This window comes from Myxocyprinus asiaticus, chromosome 18 (genome assembly GCF_019703515.2).
Source record: "Myxocyprinus asiaticus isolate MX2 ecotype Aquarium Trade chromosome 18, UBuf_Myxa_2, whole genome shotgun sequence".
Lineage (NCBI taxonomy): Eukaryota > Metazoa > Chordata > Actinopteri > Cypriniformes > Catostomidae > Myxocyprinus > Myxocyprinus asiaticus.
The window spans coordinates 13,346,048-13,362,942 of NC_059361.1; the positions used below are offsets into that span (position 1 = coordinate 13,346,048).

At 41.9% G+C, this 16,895-nt stretch overlaps 1 protein-coding gene across 3 annotated transcripts in view; it reads right to left on the bottom strand.

Moving 5' to 3' along the window:
• LOC127455984 (latent-transforming growth factor beta-binding protein 4-like) overlaps positions 1–16,895 on the bottom strand; it is a 117,370-nt gene that overhangs the window by 39,289 nt on the left and 61,186 nt on the right. For all 3 annotated transcript variants that reach the window (XM_051724224.1, XM_051724223.1, XM_051724222.1), the window contains 3 exons: positions 14,294–14,515; positions 7,750–8,024; positions 6,399–6,501 (listed from right to left, as the gene is read on the bottom strand). In XM_051724224.1, coding sequence (XP_051580184.1) covers positions 6,399–6,501; positions 7,750–8,024; positions 14,294–14,515 — 600 coding nt within the window. The remainder of the gene's footprint in view (positions 1–6,398; positions 6,502–7,749; positions 8,025–14,293; positions 14,516–16,895) is intronic.

Consider the following 16,895-nt stretch of genomic DNA (forward strand, 5'->3'; position numbering starts at 1 on the left):
TCTATTTCAGCGAGCTGAATACTACTACTGATCCATTCACCTCTTCAGAAGCGTGTGCTGTTGGATATACGGCGCATTCCAGTGGCTTTCTCTCCACTCTGCACTCCACTGCACTCTACGCCCCTGGGTGCTTCGACAGCACTTTAAAAGAGTTTATTTCCTCTAAAGAGTATATTTCCTCAATTAGAGCAGGCACAGTAACGTTGAACGTCTTTTTAAAGATGCCCTTCCATCTCTGTGCAGTTCTTGGATGCGGTCGTTACCTCTCCGCCTCTGACGGTCACGATCACTGCCTCACGTGCCTGGGCCAAAATCACGGTGAGGAAGTGTTCGTGGATGGTTCATGTTCTCATTGCGAGAACATGACCATGGCAACGTTGCGGTCGCGGATTTCCTTCTTTCGAGGGAAAGCCACTTCAGCTGTCCCCACTGCTGGTCCTTCTACCTACGGGTACGAGGCCACCCTGGTTGACGTTGAAGGTGATTCGGGGGCTTCAATGGGTACGGTTCCGCCGGGTAAACCTTTTGTTCTCTTTTTCTTTTCTGTTCCCTGTACCCACATTGTCAAAAAAAGAGCAGTTTCCTCTCTCCTCGTGTCACACCGCCAGTGCTCACGGTCACCGCCCCCATGGCTACTGGACACCGAATGCCTGCAGCCTGGGCCTCACGAAAGCAGCCCCCCGCCTTCGCGTGCCCTGCTGCATCACACAAACCACATCCCCGGCCGGCCGGTGGTGACGAGTCTCGAGGAAGGCCCAAGAGGCCCTCCTCCTCAGTCACTGGCCCGCCTTACGCCGGGCACGTGGAGCAAGGTAAGTGCTTCGAGGGTCCCCTCAGCGCGGCTGCCTCGGATCAGAGCACTGCTCCCTGATGCGGCACTCCCTGCTCCCCCCGCCACAAGGCCCCACCCCCAGGAACATCGGATGTGATCCTTCCGTTAGTGCCCCTTGACTGGAGTTTGGACGCGTGGCTGTCGCTTTCCAACCCGTCGCGCTGGCTGGCCAGAACCATCCGACTCGGCTATGCGATTCAATTTGCCAGGCGCCCGTCCCGGTTCCGTGCCGTTCTCTTCACGTCAGTGAAGGAAGAGCATGCCGCCGTCCTGCGCGCTGAGATCACGGTCCTCCTACAGAAGGGCGCGATAGAGCCTGTCCCTCCATCCGAGGTGAGACAGAGGTTTTTCAGCCCTTACTTCATCGTTCCCAAGAAGGGCGGTGGGTTGCGGCCAATCTTGGACCTGCGAGTTCTGAACCGGGCCTTGCACAGACTCCCGTTCAAGATGCTGACGCAAAAGCACATTTTGACATGCATCCGGCATCAAGATTGGTTTGCGGCAGTAGACCTGAAGGACGCATACTTTCACGTCTCGATTTTACCTCGACACAGACCCTTCCTATGGTTCGCGTTCGACGGTCGGGCATATCGCAACAAGGTCCTCCCCTTCGGCTGGTCCCTGTCCCCTCGCGTCTTCACGAAGGTCGCAGAGGCAGCCCTGTTAAGGGAAGTGGGCATCTGCATACTCAATTACCTTGACGATTGGCTGATTATAGCGCACTCTCGAGAGTTACTGTGTGCACACAGGGACCTGATGCTCATGCACCTCAGCCGTTTAGGGCTTCGGGTCAACTGGGAATAGAGCAAGCTCTCCCCGGTTCAGAGCATCTCTTTTCTCGGCATAGAGTTAGACTCGGTGTCAATGATAGCGCGCCTCACATGCGAGCGCATGCAGTCGGTGCTGAACTGCCTGAACTTATCCAAGCGGGAAATGCCGGTCCCACTGAAGTACTTTCAGAGGCTCCTGAGGCAAATGGCATCCTCAGCGGTGGTCACGCTGCTCGGGTTGATGCATATGAGACCGCTACAGCACTGGTTCCAGACTCGAGTCCCGAGGTATGCATGGCGCCGCGGCACACATCGTGTGGCTCTCACACCCACCTGCCGCCGCCTTTTCAGCCCTTGGACAGACCTTGCATTCCTGCGGGCTCGAGTCCCCATACAGCAAGTGTCCCTGCACGTCGTGGTTATGACGGACGCCTCCAAGACAGGCTGGGGTGTCGTGTGCAACGGGCACGCAGCCGCTGGCTCCTGGACAGGACCTTGCCTGTGTTGGCACATCAACTGCCTCGAGTTGCTGGCAGTACAGCTCAACCTGCGGAGGCTATTGCCGTTGATCCAGGGCAAGCAAGTGTTGGTCCAGATGGACAACATGACGACAGTGGCTTATATAAACCACCAAGGTGGTTTACGCTCTCGTCTTATGTCGCAACTCGCCCGTCACCTCCTCCTCTGGAGTCAGCGGTGACTCAGGTCGCTGCAGGCCACTCATATCCCTGGCAACCTCAACACCACAGCAGATGCTCTGTCGCAGCAGGTGGCGCTTAGGGAAGAGTGGAGACTCCACCCCCAGGTTGTCCAGCTGATTTGGAGTCAATTCGGCAAGGCACAGGTAAACCTGTTTGCCTCCCGGGAATCCTCCCACTGCCCACTCTGGTATGCCCTGATGGGAGCTCCTCTCAGTACAGACACGCTGGCACACAGCTGGCCCCGGGGGTTGTGCAAATACGCGTCCCCCCCAGTGAGCCTACTTGCACAGGTTCTGTGCAAGGTCAGGGAGGACGAGGAGCAGGTCATTCTTATGGCTCCGTATTGACCCACCCAGACCTGGTTCTCGGATCTCACGCCCCTCGTGACAGCACCTCCCTGGCAAATTCCCCTGAGGAAGGACCTTCTTTCTCAGGGACAGGGCACCCTCTGGCACCCACGCCCAGACCTCTTCCTGCAAGAGAATTTGGACAGCCGGCTGTCCCCCTCCACTCTCTAGGTCTATGTAGGTGCTATAGCAGCACACCATGATGCTGTTGAAGGTAAGTCTCTTGGTAAGCACAACCTGATCATCAGGTTCCTGAGAGGCGCCAGGAGGTTGAACCCGAGCCTCTTTCCCTCATGGGACCTCTCCATGGTCCTTTTAGGCCTACGGAGAGCACCATTCGAGCCCCTAGAGTCAGTCAAGTTAAAGGCCGTCTCATTGAAGACCGCCCTCCTGACTGCGCTCACTTCCATCAAGAGGGTCGGGGACCTGCAAGCGTCCTCTGTCAGCAAAAGAGTTCGGTCCTTAAGACTCTCACATGATCCTGAGACCCCGACCGGGCTATGTGCCCAAGGTTCCCACGACCCCTTTTAGGGATCAGGTGGTGAGCCTGCGAGTGCTGCCCCCGGAGGAGGCAGACCCAGCCTTATCGTTGCTGTGTCCAGTGCGTGCTTTGCACATCTACTTGGATCGCACGCAGATCTTTAGAAGCTCTGAGTAGCTCTTTGTCTGCTTCGGCGGACAGTGGAAAGGGAACGCTGTCTCCAAACAGAGGCTTGCCCACTGGATCATGGACGCCATCGCTTTGGCCTACCAGACCCAGTCCATTCCCGCCCCCTTGCGGGTTCGAGCACACTCCACAAGGAGTGTGGCAACCTCGTGGGCACTGGCCAATGGCACCTCTCTAGCAGACATCTGTAGAGCAGCGGGCTGGGCAACACCCAATACCTTAGTGAGATTTTACAATATCCGGGTTGAGCCGGTTTCGTCCCGTGTTCTTTCAGGTACAAACAGGTAAGTTTCGTTACGCAGAGCAGCTGGCCGGGTATACCACTTGTGTATAGCGCCTTTCCCCTGCACGAGATGAAGCCGTGCGCTCATCTCTCCCATGTGTGTTCACGACTTGTGAACCCTGGATGTCCTTCCTCCTAGCCCTCTGGCTCACGAATTCAGCGGAGGAATTCGCAGTCGGACCAATACATGTGATAACGTGCCCTGTACTGAGGTAAGTGCTCCACAGGTCTCGGTTACCCTGGTAACCTCCTGTGATGTATCTTCCGTGGTATGGTCTCCCTTTTTCGGTAGACCCGCGTCTCCCTTGGCAGAGCCCTCTCTGCCCCGGTTGCTGCGTTTGTAGAGCTCCTCCCCTACGAAGGGCAGGACCTACCGCTGCACCTCTTCTATGTGCGGCCTTAGGCCCATATGACGTATTCGCCACTGTTTTACCCTCCCCTTCAGGGCAGGGTGTGGCCTCCGTGGGGTCTTTTCCCCCTGAAGGAATAGGAACGGAAAAGAACATGAGCATGTAAAGGCCCCAGCTGAATCTAATTTTCTGTGGAGAGAAAAACTTAGAGAGAAAAAGCCTGGCTAGTGCAGCCTGCTCCCACACTAGATACGTCTCCTTCCCCCCTCAGGGTTGTTGGGAATTACATGACATTTTGGGGCGTCTGGGGAGGCTACGCGCAGTCCGAGTGCATCTGTTCCTACGCTCACAGTAGCTTGCCTACACTTGCATCGGCAGTTCACGTAACACAGTTCAGCCATTGTGGCGTTTCATATAGGGACCCCTATTGTCACTACATCGACACAACGTCGAGTGAGTGACAGAAGGGGAACATCTCAGTTACTGTCGTAACCTCTGTTCCCTGATGGAGGGAATGAGACGTTGTGTCCCTCTTGCCACAGGCTGAACTACACCGCTGTAATGGCCAGGACCTTGTCTCGGCTCCTCAGTGCAAAAACCTGAATGAATCCGCATTCCAGCCTCCTTTTTATACCTGTATGTCGGGGGGAGCGGCATGCAAATTCTACTCGCCAATTCTCATTGGCCTTTTCTCAAAGATCTGAAGGTGTCTCGGGCTCTCAAGATCAACCCCTAGTGTCACTACATCGACACAACGTCTCATTCCCTCCATCAGGGAATGGAGGTTACTACAGTAACCGAGACATTTTCTTTAATCAGTACTTTTGTCTTGTTTTCCAGTAAAAAATTGCGAAACATCCTTTTGCCCAGTGGCAAATTGTTTCTTCTTATTTGAATCGTAAATCTAACAAAATTTAGTGACGTTTAGGCTTAAAAAAAACTTAACTCAAGACATGTTCTCTGAAAACAAGTCTTAAAGGTATAGTCTAACCCTAACCCTAAGGATGTTTTCAACCCTAAAGATTTCAGTCTGTGCACTGCTCATTTCTTTCTATCACTCATTTTTTCGTCACTGACCATGACCTGAGTTTTTTAAACTTTATAGTACAGAGCTTTATGCCCCCACCATCTAATCCAGAGTGATTCCTCGATTTATGAGGACATGTTTCTTCATAACAAAGCCTTCCAGAAATTTATGCATACTTTCCACAGTGCTTCACTAAGAAGAAAAATAACTGTTTGTCCCTGTGAGGTTAAATATTTGTGGATCTGGGGGAGCCAGAGACCCCGGAGGGTGTAACACAGATTACTCCACTCTATTGTTTTAGCCATTATTTAGTAAAAGTATTATGTAACCATGTGCTTAACGTTATCAACCACTCAGGGTCACCAAGCAGTTATAAAAATATGTCTTTGGAAAAAGTTTCCTGGAAAAAAAAAACAACAGCAGAATGCTCAAAAGAGCATAAAACATACCATACAGTGGCCCCAAAAAAGTATTTGGACACTTAAATGAATAGTTAAGTGAATATAACAAAATATCAAACCAAGTGACATTTATTTGAAAGATATATAGCACAAGCACACAAAGCAAAAGATAAAAAATGAGGGAAAAAAGTACTTGTCAAATGTTAGTGGAACATGTCTATAGTTAATGTGATGAACTACACCTGTGAACTTGAGGGGAACTGATTCCATACATTCACTAAAAGTGCCTTGGGACCAGTTGATTAAAAGTAATTGCAAATATGGGTAAGAATCTGCTGTTAGTTCTGAGAATAGGCCTAGTATCATTCTATTGCCACTTGGTTTAGAATTTTGATATCTTATGCAGTGAATACATTTTAAGTACAACTTAAGTGTCCAAATACTTCTTCTGGCCACAGTATCAAAGGCTATATGTTATTTTTTTACCTTTGTGTTTAATAATAGATGGTGGTGTTAATGCCAGTTACTATTACAGGCATAAAGGGAAAGTTGTAGTACGTTGTATTAATCAAGTTCTTCAGGAATGTAAATATGCTGTAATGTTTAGCCAGACGAGTCTGGTCAAGGTTGATGGCGGCACATTGACTGTTACAATAATATGGTAGCAAGACTTAAATGAGTAGTCTGCCAAAGAACTCTGAAAAGGCTATATTTATCTCATGAAGTCATAAAGTGGCGGCTGTATTTTCTGTTCTACAAGACAGACATATGTTGTTGTAGCCAGCTGAACTGATGTCAGTGTGTGTGTGTTTATCTGTTCAGATGGAAAAAAATTCTTTTTTGTTAGCGCTTTGTTGTCTCTTTGTTCTCAAAGTACAAACTGTGCAGCTAATGTTCTGGTCTCAGAACAAAACCAATCACACACAGATTATTTATTTATTGTTGCAAACCTCTGAGGCCTGTCTGAGAGTAGTAACATGCTCTGGCTCTGGGCTTAGACTGTACTGGGGTGGGACTCACCTGAGCCTGGTGGGCAGAGCGTGCACTCGTTGATGCCCCAGGCCATTCCCACACTTCTGCAGCATGTCTCCTGACTCCGCAGGCCAGGTAAAGGAGAACTACACTGTAGGATGCAGTGGAGAATACATGCTCATTCATTAATTCACTGAGCCCGGAACACTAGGCTATCAATGAATATTCTACAAACATTAAATAAACAGATTAAAACAGTTAGCATAGTGTTGTGGGTGGTGATGAAAAGTATCTTAATACTTAAAAGGGAAATATCACTGAAAACAGGCCTTTTTTTGTCTTTTAAAAATTGTATTTACTACACTGCAAAAAATGGTAACCTGCAATTGTTACCTTAAAAAGCTATTTCTATGTGATCTATCCCTTTAAAAAAATGTTGACCAGATTGATCACACTGTGAATTTGGCGACAATAGGTGGAACGTTCTGCTGCTGAAATTGGTCTGTGCTTACCAAAGCACTACTGCCCCCAGTGGCCAAAGCTGGAAGTGTTGTTGGGGCAAAATAACCAAAGGGTGGTGCCAAAAGTGAGTTGTATTTTTTGTTGCAAATGACGTAATACAGTAAATAGGACTGCATATATTATTAAACCTACTCCCTAACCCCAACCCTAAACCTAACCACCAGTGGAGTAAAATCTTTATTTTAAAGCAAAAAGGCAAGCTTCGAATAACGTTTACCATTGTTTATGTGAATGCAATTACTTCCTGTTTCCCACAAAACCAGAACCAGTGTCTCTGAGATTGTTAAAGCATAAGAAGCGCCACAGGGAAATGTGAACACACTTGAATTAATGCAGAAATGCCTTATGGGGATAGCGCTTGTTAGTAATTCGGCAGAAAGGGGTTGATTTCAGGGTACATGAACATTTAGTATACAGCAATGTGATAGGGACCTTGTTAGTAATTTAAGATACAAAGAGATTATTTAAACTGTATGCAAATTACATATAACAAGTTATTTCAATTTTAAAGGTACCGTATCAAAAAATGCCAAAAAAGGTCAAAGAGACAGTGGAAAATGGTCATGAAAAAACTAAATTATAAACATTTTTGTACAAAAAAACCTAAGATTAAGATTATAAATTGACTTCTGGTATGATAAATGCACAATGTTCTCTTTAAAATGACTGATAAGGAATTTGTGATTCAGCATAAAGACATGGCAGACTTCTAAGAGTAACAATATTATATAATAAAGTCATAGACAAGTCGTGCTAAATTTTTCAAACATAATCCAGGCTTAGCCCGGGGTGAGTTCTGTTCCAACGGGATCTGATGTAATGAATGAAAACAGAGATGAGTGAACAGATTGTGCGTGTATGAGATTTGAAAGCTAACCTGTCCATTGCGGACATCTCTGAAACAGTATTTGAAGCCAGACGATTCCGTGTAGACCGAATCTCTGCGTATGGTCTGGGCTTGTATTCGTGGGGGTAGGGCCTCTGCTCTTTCTCCTGGCAGCTGACGAGGTTGGACACCAGAAAGCCCAGCGGACCAGGTGACAGTTTCAGAGTGCTCGTTTACAGTGGGGCCATAACCCACCTTCAGCACCTGGTGGATTTTTACGCTGGCTTCAGGAGGGTGCTGAACTCTTACCTTCACCATAGGAGAACCTGAAGAACAGAAAGATTAAATAAGCACACTTAAGTCTTGCATAGCTATATGTTTGACTATTGGCATGAAGTCTGGTCCACATGGCAGCTTATTGTGGCCATTTGAAAAATCCCTGTAATTCCTCCTACAGCTTTTATGCTACATCCACCAAACCTGGCACAGACCTTCAACCTGTTCTGACTAACACCCTGTCTACACCGGTCACGAGCGATGTTGCGTTGCAACGACTTGAGGCTGTCTGCATTGGACGTGTCAAAGCAAACTTTCTAAACCGTTTATTTGTGTTGTTGGCAGGAGTGCAGCGCAAAATAGAACAAGGTACCGTTTACTGTCGGCGTAACAAGGCACGGACGTGTCAGATGCATCCGGTGAAGACAGCATCAATTATTATAATGGGAGTATAATTTGTTTTTGTCGCATCACGCCACGCAGCTCACGTCTGGCGGTGTAGACAGGGTGTTAGTGTGCAATACCTTTTCTAACTGATTATGGTTTTCGCACAACAGCTGATTAAATATCGGAAAAACCCAGACTTACACTGACTGAATGTTCAAACGGGCCAAAACTCTAACTCAAATGTATCTTTTTAATTTGATCTTTTTTTCCATACAAAGAAAGTGAATGGTGACTGAGGCTAACAATCTGCTTAACATCTCCTTATATTTTCCACGGAGTCAAGAAAGTCATATGGGTTTGGAACAAAATAAGGGTGAGTAAATGATGACAGAATTATCATTTGTGGGCGAACTATTTCTTTAACCTCATCCCTCACTCCTTCCCATAAACATGCCTGTAAACATCATAATGGGCCTTTTAATGTATTACCATTCCTAACACGCTTACTGTGAAACACAATGTACCCGAGTTTAGCCACCATAAGTGTTCAAATTGTGTCAGAGCTCTTGGGAGCTCCTTGTTTATACCAAAATGCTTGTAAAAACCATATTATGCCAGGACCACAATTCTAAAATGTTCCCCCTATTTTTTTTTTTTTCATTCTTTTTTAATTCACTGATACAAAACTAGACCCCCCCCACCCCCCCCAAGTTTAATTTTTTTGCCTCCTAAATTTAAACACCGGCTCCCATCCCTCACTCACAGTTATTTGAGGAAGACGAAAAGAAAGCCCTATTCTTTCAGTGTGTTTACTTTTTTCAAATGAATAGATTAATCCTCCAGAAATAACACCAATTAAGAGAAAGGCACAGGGAGAATCTCTGAAAACAGAGAACTCATTCTTCTAAAACATGTAACTGTAAGTCACCATTACCTCCTGCCTTTTAGAGATTAAACTTGGCAAAAAGCTTTCCAAATTTTCTTTCAAAATCACCATTCCATGCCAAACGGTTAAACACAATGCTGTCGCTTTCCAGTCTCCTGTGTTTTACAATAGAATAGCAGAGGGCTTGAAGGTTTTGTTTGAATTGTTGTGTGCTGAAAACATACACGTGGCTCTCTGATATCGCAGGGTGAGATATGAAAGACAGACAGAAAGAAGACAATGTGGGCCTTATTTGTTTTGAAGAACATTTCTCCAACCCCATCCGGGAACAGCAGGGTCAGTTTGGGATTCACATTGTTACACAACAGAGTAAACAGTAATCCAAGTTACTGCTTTCTTAATAAAAGACTTTTTAGGGCTTGTCTAGCAATGCTGTAGGGTTTACTGGAATCTAATGTCCTAATACAGAGCAATAACATAAATCCGACCAATAGAAATAATAATGACAATAATTTAAACAAATTACCAGTGTAATTTGAGTGTAGTATTTAGCCATAAAATGTTTGGTCTAAAAGGTTTAATTTGACCTTTACATTGAATTTTACATTGTCATACTGAAGTCATTTCTTACATTAAAGGGGTCAAGACATAAATAATCAAATTTCCTTAATCTTTTAACATATAAGAGGTCATTGTACAATAAAAACATACTGTAAGTTTCAGAACTCAAAACTTCCTCCTCACTGCAAAGCACAAAGAGCATTTGTTGAAACCAAGCTGCCAAAATGACTCATTCTCTACTTCCTGCACATTGTGATGTCACACTGTGGTAGACATTTGCATCTGACCGCTTCCACAACAACACATCAATGCCTAATTTACCTTATCACTTCCATAGCTTGCCCAGTAGCAGTGAGATGGCAAGGAGAAAGAGCAAATAAGTCAAGAGCAGAGAGCCAATCAAAACAGTGGGCATTTACTATCAAGTCTTAAAAGGAGAAGAAGCACAAAAACCAAGCGTTTTGACAGAGGGTCATAATGAGAGTTGAAAATGATCATGTTTTACAATTATATGACTGTTTTATTGTGCAAAAAGACTTTACTAATATGATAGGTGAAACTCAAGGAACATATTAAAATAATAAAAAAGGCATGTCATGACCGCTTTAAATATGTATTTCTGTAAATGTGAGTTTCAAATTGTTGTTTTCAGCACATTCTACAATACATTTTATAGCACTTAAAACACATTATTCTGCATTGCACTATGAATGTAATTTCATTTATGGCCAGAAACAACAGAACAGCCATTCACAGAGTTTCTTTTTATTTAATTTTCAATAACTGTATAATTACTTTTTAATTATGTTATTATTTAATGTCAGTTTTTACCAGCTGTTGTACAAAACTTTCAGATTCAATATAATTTAAGCTTTTTGGTCAGCATCAGAGGCGTGCTGTCAATTACTACAGATAAGTAAATTACAAATTACTGACTATATGTAATCGAAAAAAATAAATAAAAATAAATAAATAAAAAAAAGGGACATGATGTTTAGCACGGTTTACATGAAGCAAACTTCACCCACAGGAATTATGTCTAAAAGGCTAAACTAGAAGCTCATATGTCTAGAATGGTAGTCCCATCTCAAAAATGATGTTTTAGACAACTTTACAGTTCAAATAACACACATATTTGTATGGAAGACTGCTAAATCTGCTTTAACAAAATACAAGCATTATATTTCAAATATAAAACCCTCTGGAATTACTTGCCCCATAGACTTCCATTGTAAGTGCATTCCTGTAAATGCAATTTTCGCCTGTTTTTACAAACTGAGGCTAGAGTCTATAGCATTGGCATGCTGTCACCACAGACAGATTCAATTGCTAGAGCTTAACTTCTATTAAAACCAGAATATTCTTTTTAAAAGTTGCTGGTGAATTAATTCATAGTATCCTCTTTATTATTATTTTTTTATATTTTTTTTTCTGCATTTTTTTTATTAGACAGATAGAATCAAGAGGGGACAGGAAATTAGTAGGGAAAAAGGGGCAATGGGATTTGACAGACTTGAAACTGCACAGCCTGTGTGTGCTCTGTCTTGTCAAGAGCATGTGCATTACCTGCAAGCAAATCAATCAATCTCTCTAACTTGCCAGCATTTTCTTTCTTGAACGCTTCCCAAGTCTTATGAGTTTTTTTTTTTTTTTTTTTACCGTGTGATACTAATCATGGAATCAGCTTTGCATGCATTTACGGATAAAGGGCCCCCTCTGCTGAAGGTCCTGGAGGGCTACAGAGTTGGCCTTTGTGTATATTCAGTTTTCTCTTTGCCAAAAAAATAAAATAAAATAATGACCTCACCTGACATTCCCTCAAGAAAAAAAAAAAAAAAAAAAAAAAAAAAACATGAATCATTACTGCCTGATTAAATAACAACAAAAACATAAAAATTAAACATGTAGTGTTATATCAGCCAAATCTGTGATGTGTTTACTGAGTGATGCATGTCAGACTGTAGTGTTAAATGATACAGTAAGACGTTAAGGCGTTTATCTGTAGACAAAGTGTCTCTAGCAGGGGCTCTGTGGAGGCAAGAGAGGGAGAACCTCCTCAAAATAAGGTTGGATAAGAAAATAATTGGCAGTATAGAAATATTGTGAAATATGAGGTCAAGTAATGTGTAAACTACTCATTTTTTTTTCCAAGTAACACGGGTTGACACGAAGCACAACCCTTTACCCATTGTAAAATCATTGTAACGTATGGACTCCAGTAGCTTATTGCTTTTCTAAAATGGTGGCATGTTGCTACTTTGCTTATAAAAAGTAAACAGCCTAACGTTATAATAATAATGTATAGTATTTAATGGAAGAATTGTTCATTGCAATAATAATTACGATATCAATAATAAAAATGAAAAATTGTATTAAACATTGGTGTCTTTTATGACACGTCAATTTAAAAAGTGTGGTGATAGGTGTGCACTTTTACAATGTCTTCGAACGCAGCTCATCCAATAAGAATTTAGGTTCAACTAAATGTTTGGCCTTATATACAAGACCAATTAAACAATTGCATAATAAATGACACTGCATTTTATTAGGCAAGACATCTTCCATTAATACTGATTATGTTACTGAAATACAATTGCTAAACTATTTTATTATGTGCACTAGCATATAGGTTTGGTTCCATTCTTGTTTGTTCAGATACACTGGCCTTTGGTGGAGCTGTGGTACAGTGGTTTCACATCCAGACACATTGAGCAATGGTGCTTGTGTGGGTGACACAGGTTCAAGTCTGGCCTGTGATGTGTCTTTTGCGGTCACTGTTTCTTATTTTGGTCTAATAGAGAGACAAAAAGCCCAAATTATATTGAAATGCCATCATACCTTAGTGGGGGCCCAGAGCTATTCATGGATGAGCTTTCATTATATCATCGGCCGATGTTTTGTGATTAAATACAAACTCATAGCTTAGGTTTCTCTGTGGACATGGTTCAAGCCTTGCAGCACAATGAACACACATACGTATCCTGTCTTGATGTGCGTGCGGGATTTGACAGACACATGATCTATTGAAGTCCCAGTGCTCAGCTTTTCCAGATGTAACTGACATTTGCATGATTCTGCTTTAAATCCCTGTGGTACTCTTTGTACACAAAAAGGCTAATGCTGGCACTCTTGGGTCTCATCCAAATTGTGAGCTACAGCCAAAAGAAAACTAAATGTCGCCAGCCTGTTACACTGTAATTTTTCATCCTCAAAACAGTCTGGCTCTGTATGTGTTCATGAGTTGCATAACAGAATAAAGTGCCAAAGCACATATTTCCCTTAATGAGAATTTTCTGTTAATTTGATGTAATTGTTCAAGCTCAGTCTTAGTAATATATTTATTGTCTAATTAAAGATTGTGGTTTGATGCCATGTTCTTTCTGACATGGAACACAAAAGAAGTTGAGAAGAATGTCTCAGCTTCTCTTTTCCATACAACAAATGAATGGAGCAGGTGCTATTGAGCTCCAAAATTGACAAAAAAGCATCATAAATGCATCATAATAGTAGTTTATACGATTTTGACACTATATTCAAAGTCTTCTGAAACCATACAATGTGAGGAACAGACATGGCTAAAAATCTTCTCCCCTCTGCCGTAGCTTGCAAATTTAATTCATGCTTGTGCACATTTAAACATGGCACGTCAAGATGCATTATGTCATGTTTGACATAAATGACGATCGTATTGTGACATCACTGACGTCAAACCTGGCACGACTTGTGTGAGTTTTTGCGCAGCTGATTTAAGGGAAGAGTTTCAGCAAAAAAACAACTTACATTACGGTCTGTTCCTCACATCCTGCTAATGTATGGCTTTAGAAGACTTGGAATACTGCACAAGAATCTACATTTACAATACTTTTATGGGGTCTTTTTTTTTTTACATTTATTAGGCTTGACAACCTCAATCATAATACATTTTTGTTCTATGAAAAAGAGCAGCCGAGACAATCTACAAAACTTCTCCTTTTGTGTTTCACATAAAAGAGAATAGACCTTATTCACGGTAGCGTCAGTTTTTATTTTTAATGGGAATGACAACGAGGCTGTGAGGGATAGACGTACATCTCTTCAATGGCATGCACAGTATAAAGCTGTAAAAAGCTCCTAGATCACAACTGATTAATTCATTCAACTCATGTTGTCTGGAGTTTTCTGTCTACTGAATGTTTTTCAAAAGATGTTATTTCAATGTTTTGTCTGTGGAACGATCCAAAAACACTTTAAAGTGCAGTACAACCCATTGAAATGACTGTACGCCTATCCCTCACAGCCTCGTTGTCATTACCGTCAAAAATCAAAGATGGCGCTGCTGTGAATAAGGTCAGTGCAGTAGGAAACCTGACTAGCAACATAGGAAAAGGTAGGTTGTATTGATAACTTTTACAATGCTTTTTTGTCATTTTTGGAGCTTGATGGCCCCAGTGCCCGTTCATTTTAACTGCATGGAAAAGATCAGCTTAGGCACTCTAAATATCTCACCATTGGTGTTGCTTTGCTCAGGAGTCTGCAGAGGCAGGATGTACTCAGAAGTCATCGGCTGATTGGCTGAATTGACAGGATTTGGCAGTGGTTTCTCGATGTCATTGGAGGAGGTCGTGGAGACGGGGATGTGGCAGAACTTTCCAGTGAAGTTGGGCGGGCAGAGACATTGATCCTTCTGTTTGCATACACCTCCGTTCTTACACAACATCGGACACAAGACTGGGCATGAAAAAAGAGAGAACATGAGAGAGAATAAGTGATAAAAACAGAGAAACAAATATCTCCATCACTCTTCAAAACAAAAAAAGAGAAAACATGTTTGATGTAAATTTGCTGCATTCACGCCATGTCGGAATTACTGCAATTACGAGATGTAAGAGTTTTCAAATTGATGGTGGATAATTACGGTATTCCAACATGACGCAAATGCATAGTTCACATAGTCAGTGTTTGGGACTGACAACATCATTAACTGTCAACAGGTGTGACTCTTGAATTGTTCTGTTTTTGCATCTGTTTCCACTGCTTTTTAATTGTTTTTCTTTGTAAACACATGCTAGACGGACATCTTTGACTGTTGCGTTGCTGATTTTTCAGCGATTTGCGTGAGTGTGAGTGTGAGTGTTGTTTTGTATGTCGTGTCAGGTTAAAAAAAAAGTCACATTTTTAAAAACAGGCCTCGAGACACTTTCGTTGCGCTGTGTCTACACTGTCAAAAATCGTGTTGTTTCCACTTTAAAAAGCATCTGTCCATGCTGCCTTAACATTTTACGTTTTGTCAACTTGAGACAGAATTTTATGTAAACCAAGCATACAGCTGACTTAAATATAACTTATTAAATTAGCATAGCATCTTTTAAAATAAACTTGACATACTTTGTTCAATCAACTTTTATTTTACATTAATCTCATTAAATACCACAGCAGTAATTTGGTCTCATTGTCTTAGATTAATTAACCCTTTAAGCTCTGAAGATTTTTTAAAGATTTCCTGTTTCAGTGGCATGCCCAAAATTAAAAGCTTGTAACTATATGAAAAAAAAAAAAAAAAAAAAAAACACAAAGAGGATCAATTGTTAGGTATAATTTTAAAGAAAACTTTTCAATTTTTTTAATGATATAGATTATGATAAATTATGAGGCTCTAGGCCATTATGAGTCTCTCAGCCTAAAAAATGAACTTATTTTCTTATTTTTCTGAATTGACATTATATATCTCTGGGTGTAAATAAGGTAGCTCCAAACAGCTTATTTTGCTTTGTTCCTAATCATGTCAACTGTAACTGAGCAAAATTGTGTATTTGTACGACAAAGCACTCAAAAGTTATAGCATTACAAAAATAATTTATCCTAAGGTCCAAAAACACTCCAAGTGTCCAAAAGACTCTCTAAACAAATAAAACATAATGATTGTACATAAGAACTAATTTCACATGCAAATACAACAATCAATAAGGATATGCTTTCTCTCCAAAGCATTCAAGCATGAGTATCGAGATCTCATTCAATTCCTCTCTGAGTCATTTGAGCCATCGAGACTGTGCAATGTACTTGGCGCCATCTCCTGGTGGCCATATGTAATTATAGTAAACTATCATCTCTGCCCATATTTGGATGACTTTCACCTCTGGTTGCAGCGATCTGAATACTAATACGATTGGTTTAGTGATCCATGATTCTTGACAATGTATTACATAATTTCCGATGAAGTCATTTGATCTAGGAAAGCTAAAGTGTTTATAGCCAGATAGCACATTATGTACTGTGTGCACATTGTGCTTCATGTGGATTATCTAATTAGCTATTACTCACTAAATTTTTGTCTGTGTGTAAAACAAATAGGCTGGTTGTATTCTACTCTTTGAGAGCTTTCCAAAGGTATATGACACATGGCTTTTTGATCAGTTTGTTGTTTTCACTGATTACAATAATACGTACAATGCAAAATTATTACTAAAAAAGCACTTGTTCTGTTTTGGTCATAATGTCTACATGCATGTAGCACAGCTTCAAAGCTTTAAAACGTTACCTATTTTATATTGGTCGAGACTGTACTTATTTATATTTTGATAACTATTTTTGCTGGTGTGCCGATCCGTGTTTAAAGGGATAAACTGCCATTTGAGGATAAATATTAAGAAAACGATCCGAGGCCAGCATATGATGCCTCTATTATATACAAATTTAAGATTGTCAAGCAGACACGCATGGGCCTCAATACTTTCTGAACATGCAACAAACACATCAGTAAGTGAAAAGATTAGTTGAACATGACAGGTAACTGAATGTGACAACAAACACAATAACCAACAGCATATATAAAAGCAGCAAACAGAAAAAAAAAGAAAGAAAATTCAGACAGTACCACTTCTTTTTGCATAATTTATTCATGAATCCAAGTATGTGAACATGATGTGTGTAGTTCTCTTGACTTGCATTTTTAATTACAGCTGAATAGTTTTTCTAAGTTTGAAAACTTATCACAAAATCATCCAACAAAAACTTGGATATTTGAGGTATCTCAACAAGCAGACTTATCTCATAGTGAAATCTGAAACAGTTGGTTAATATATTTAATTTCTATAGCCCTTTTCTAAAA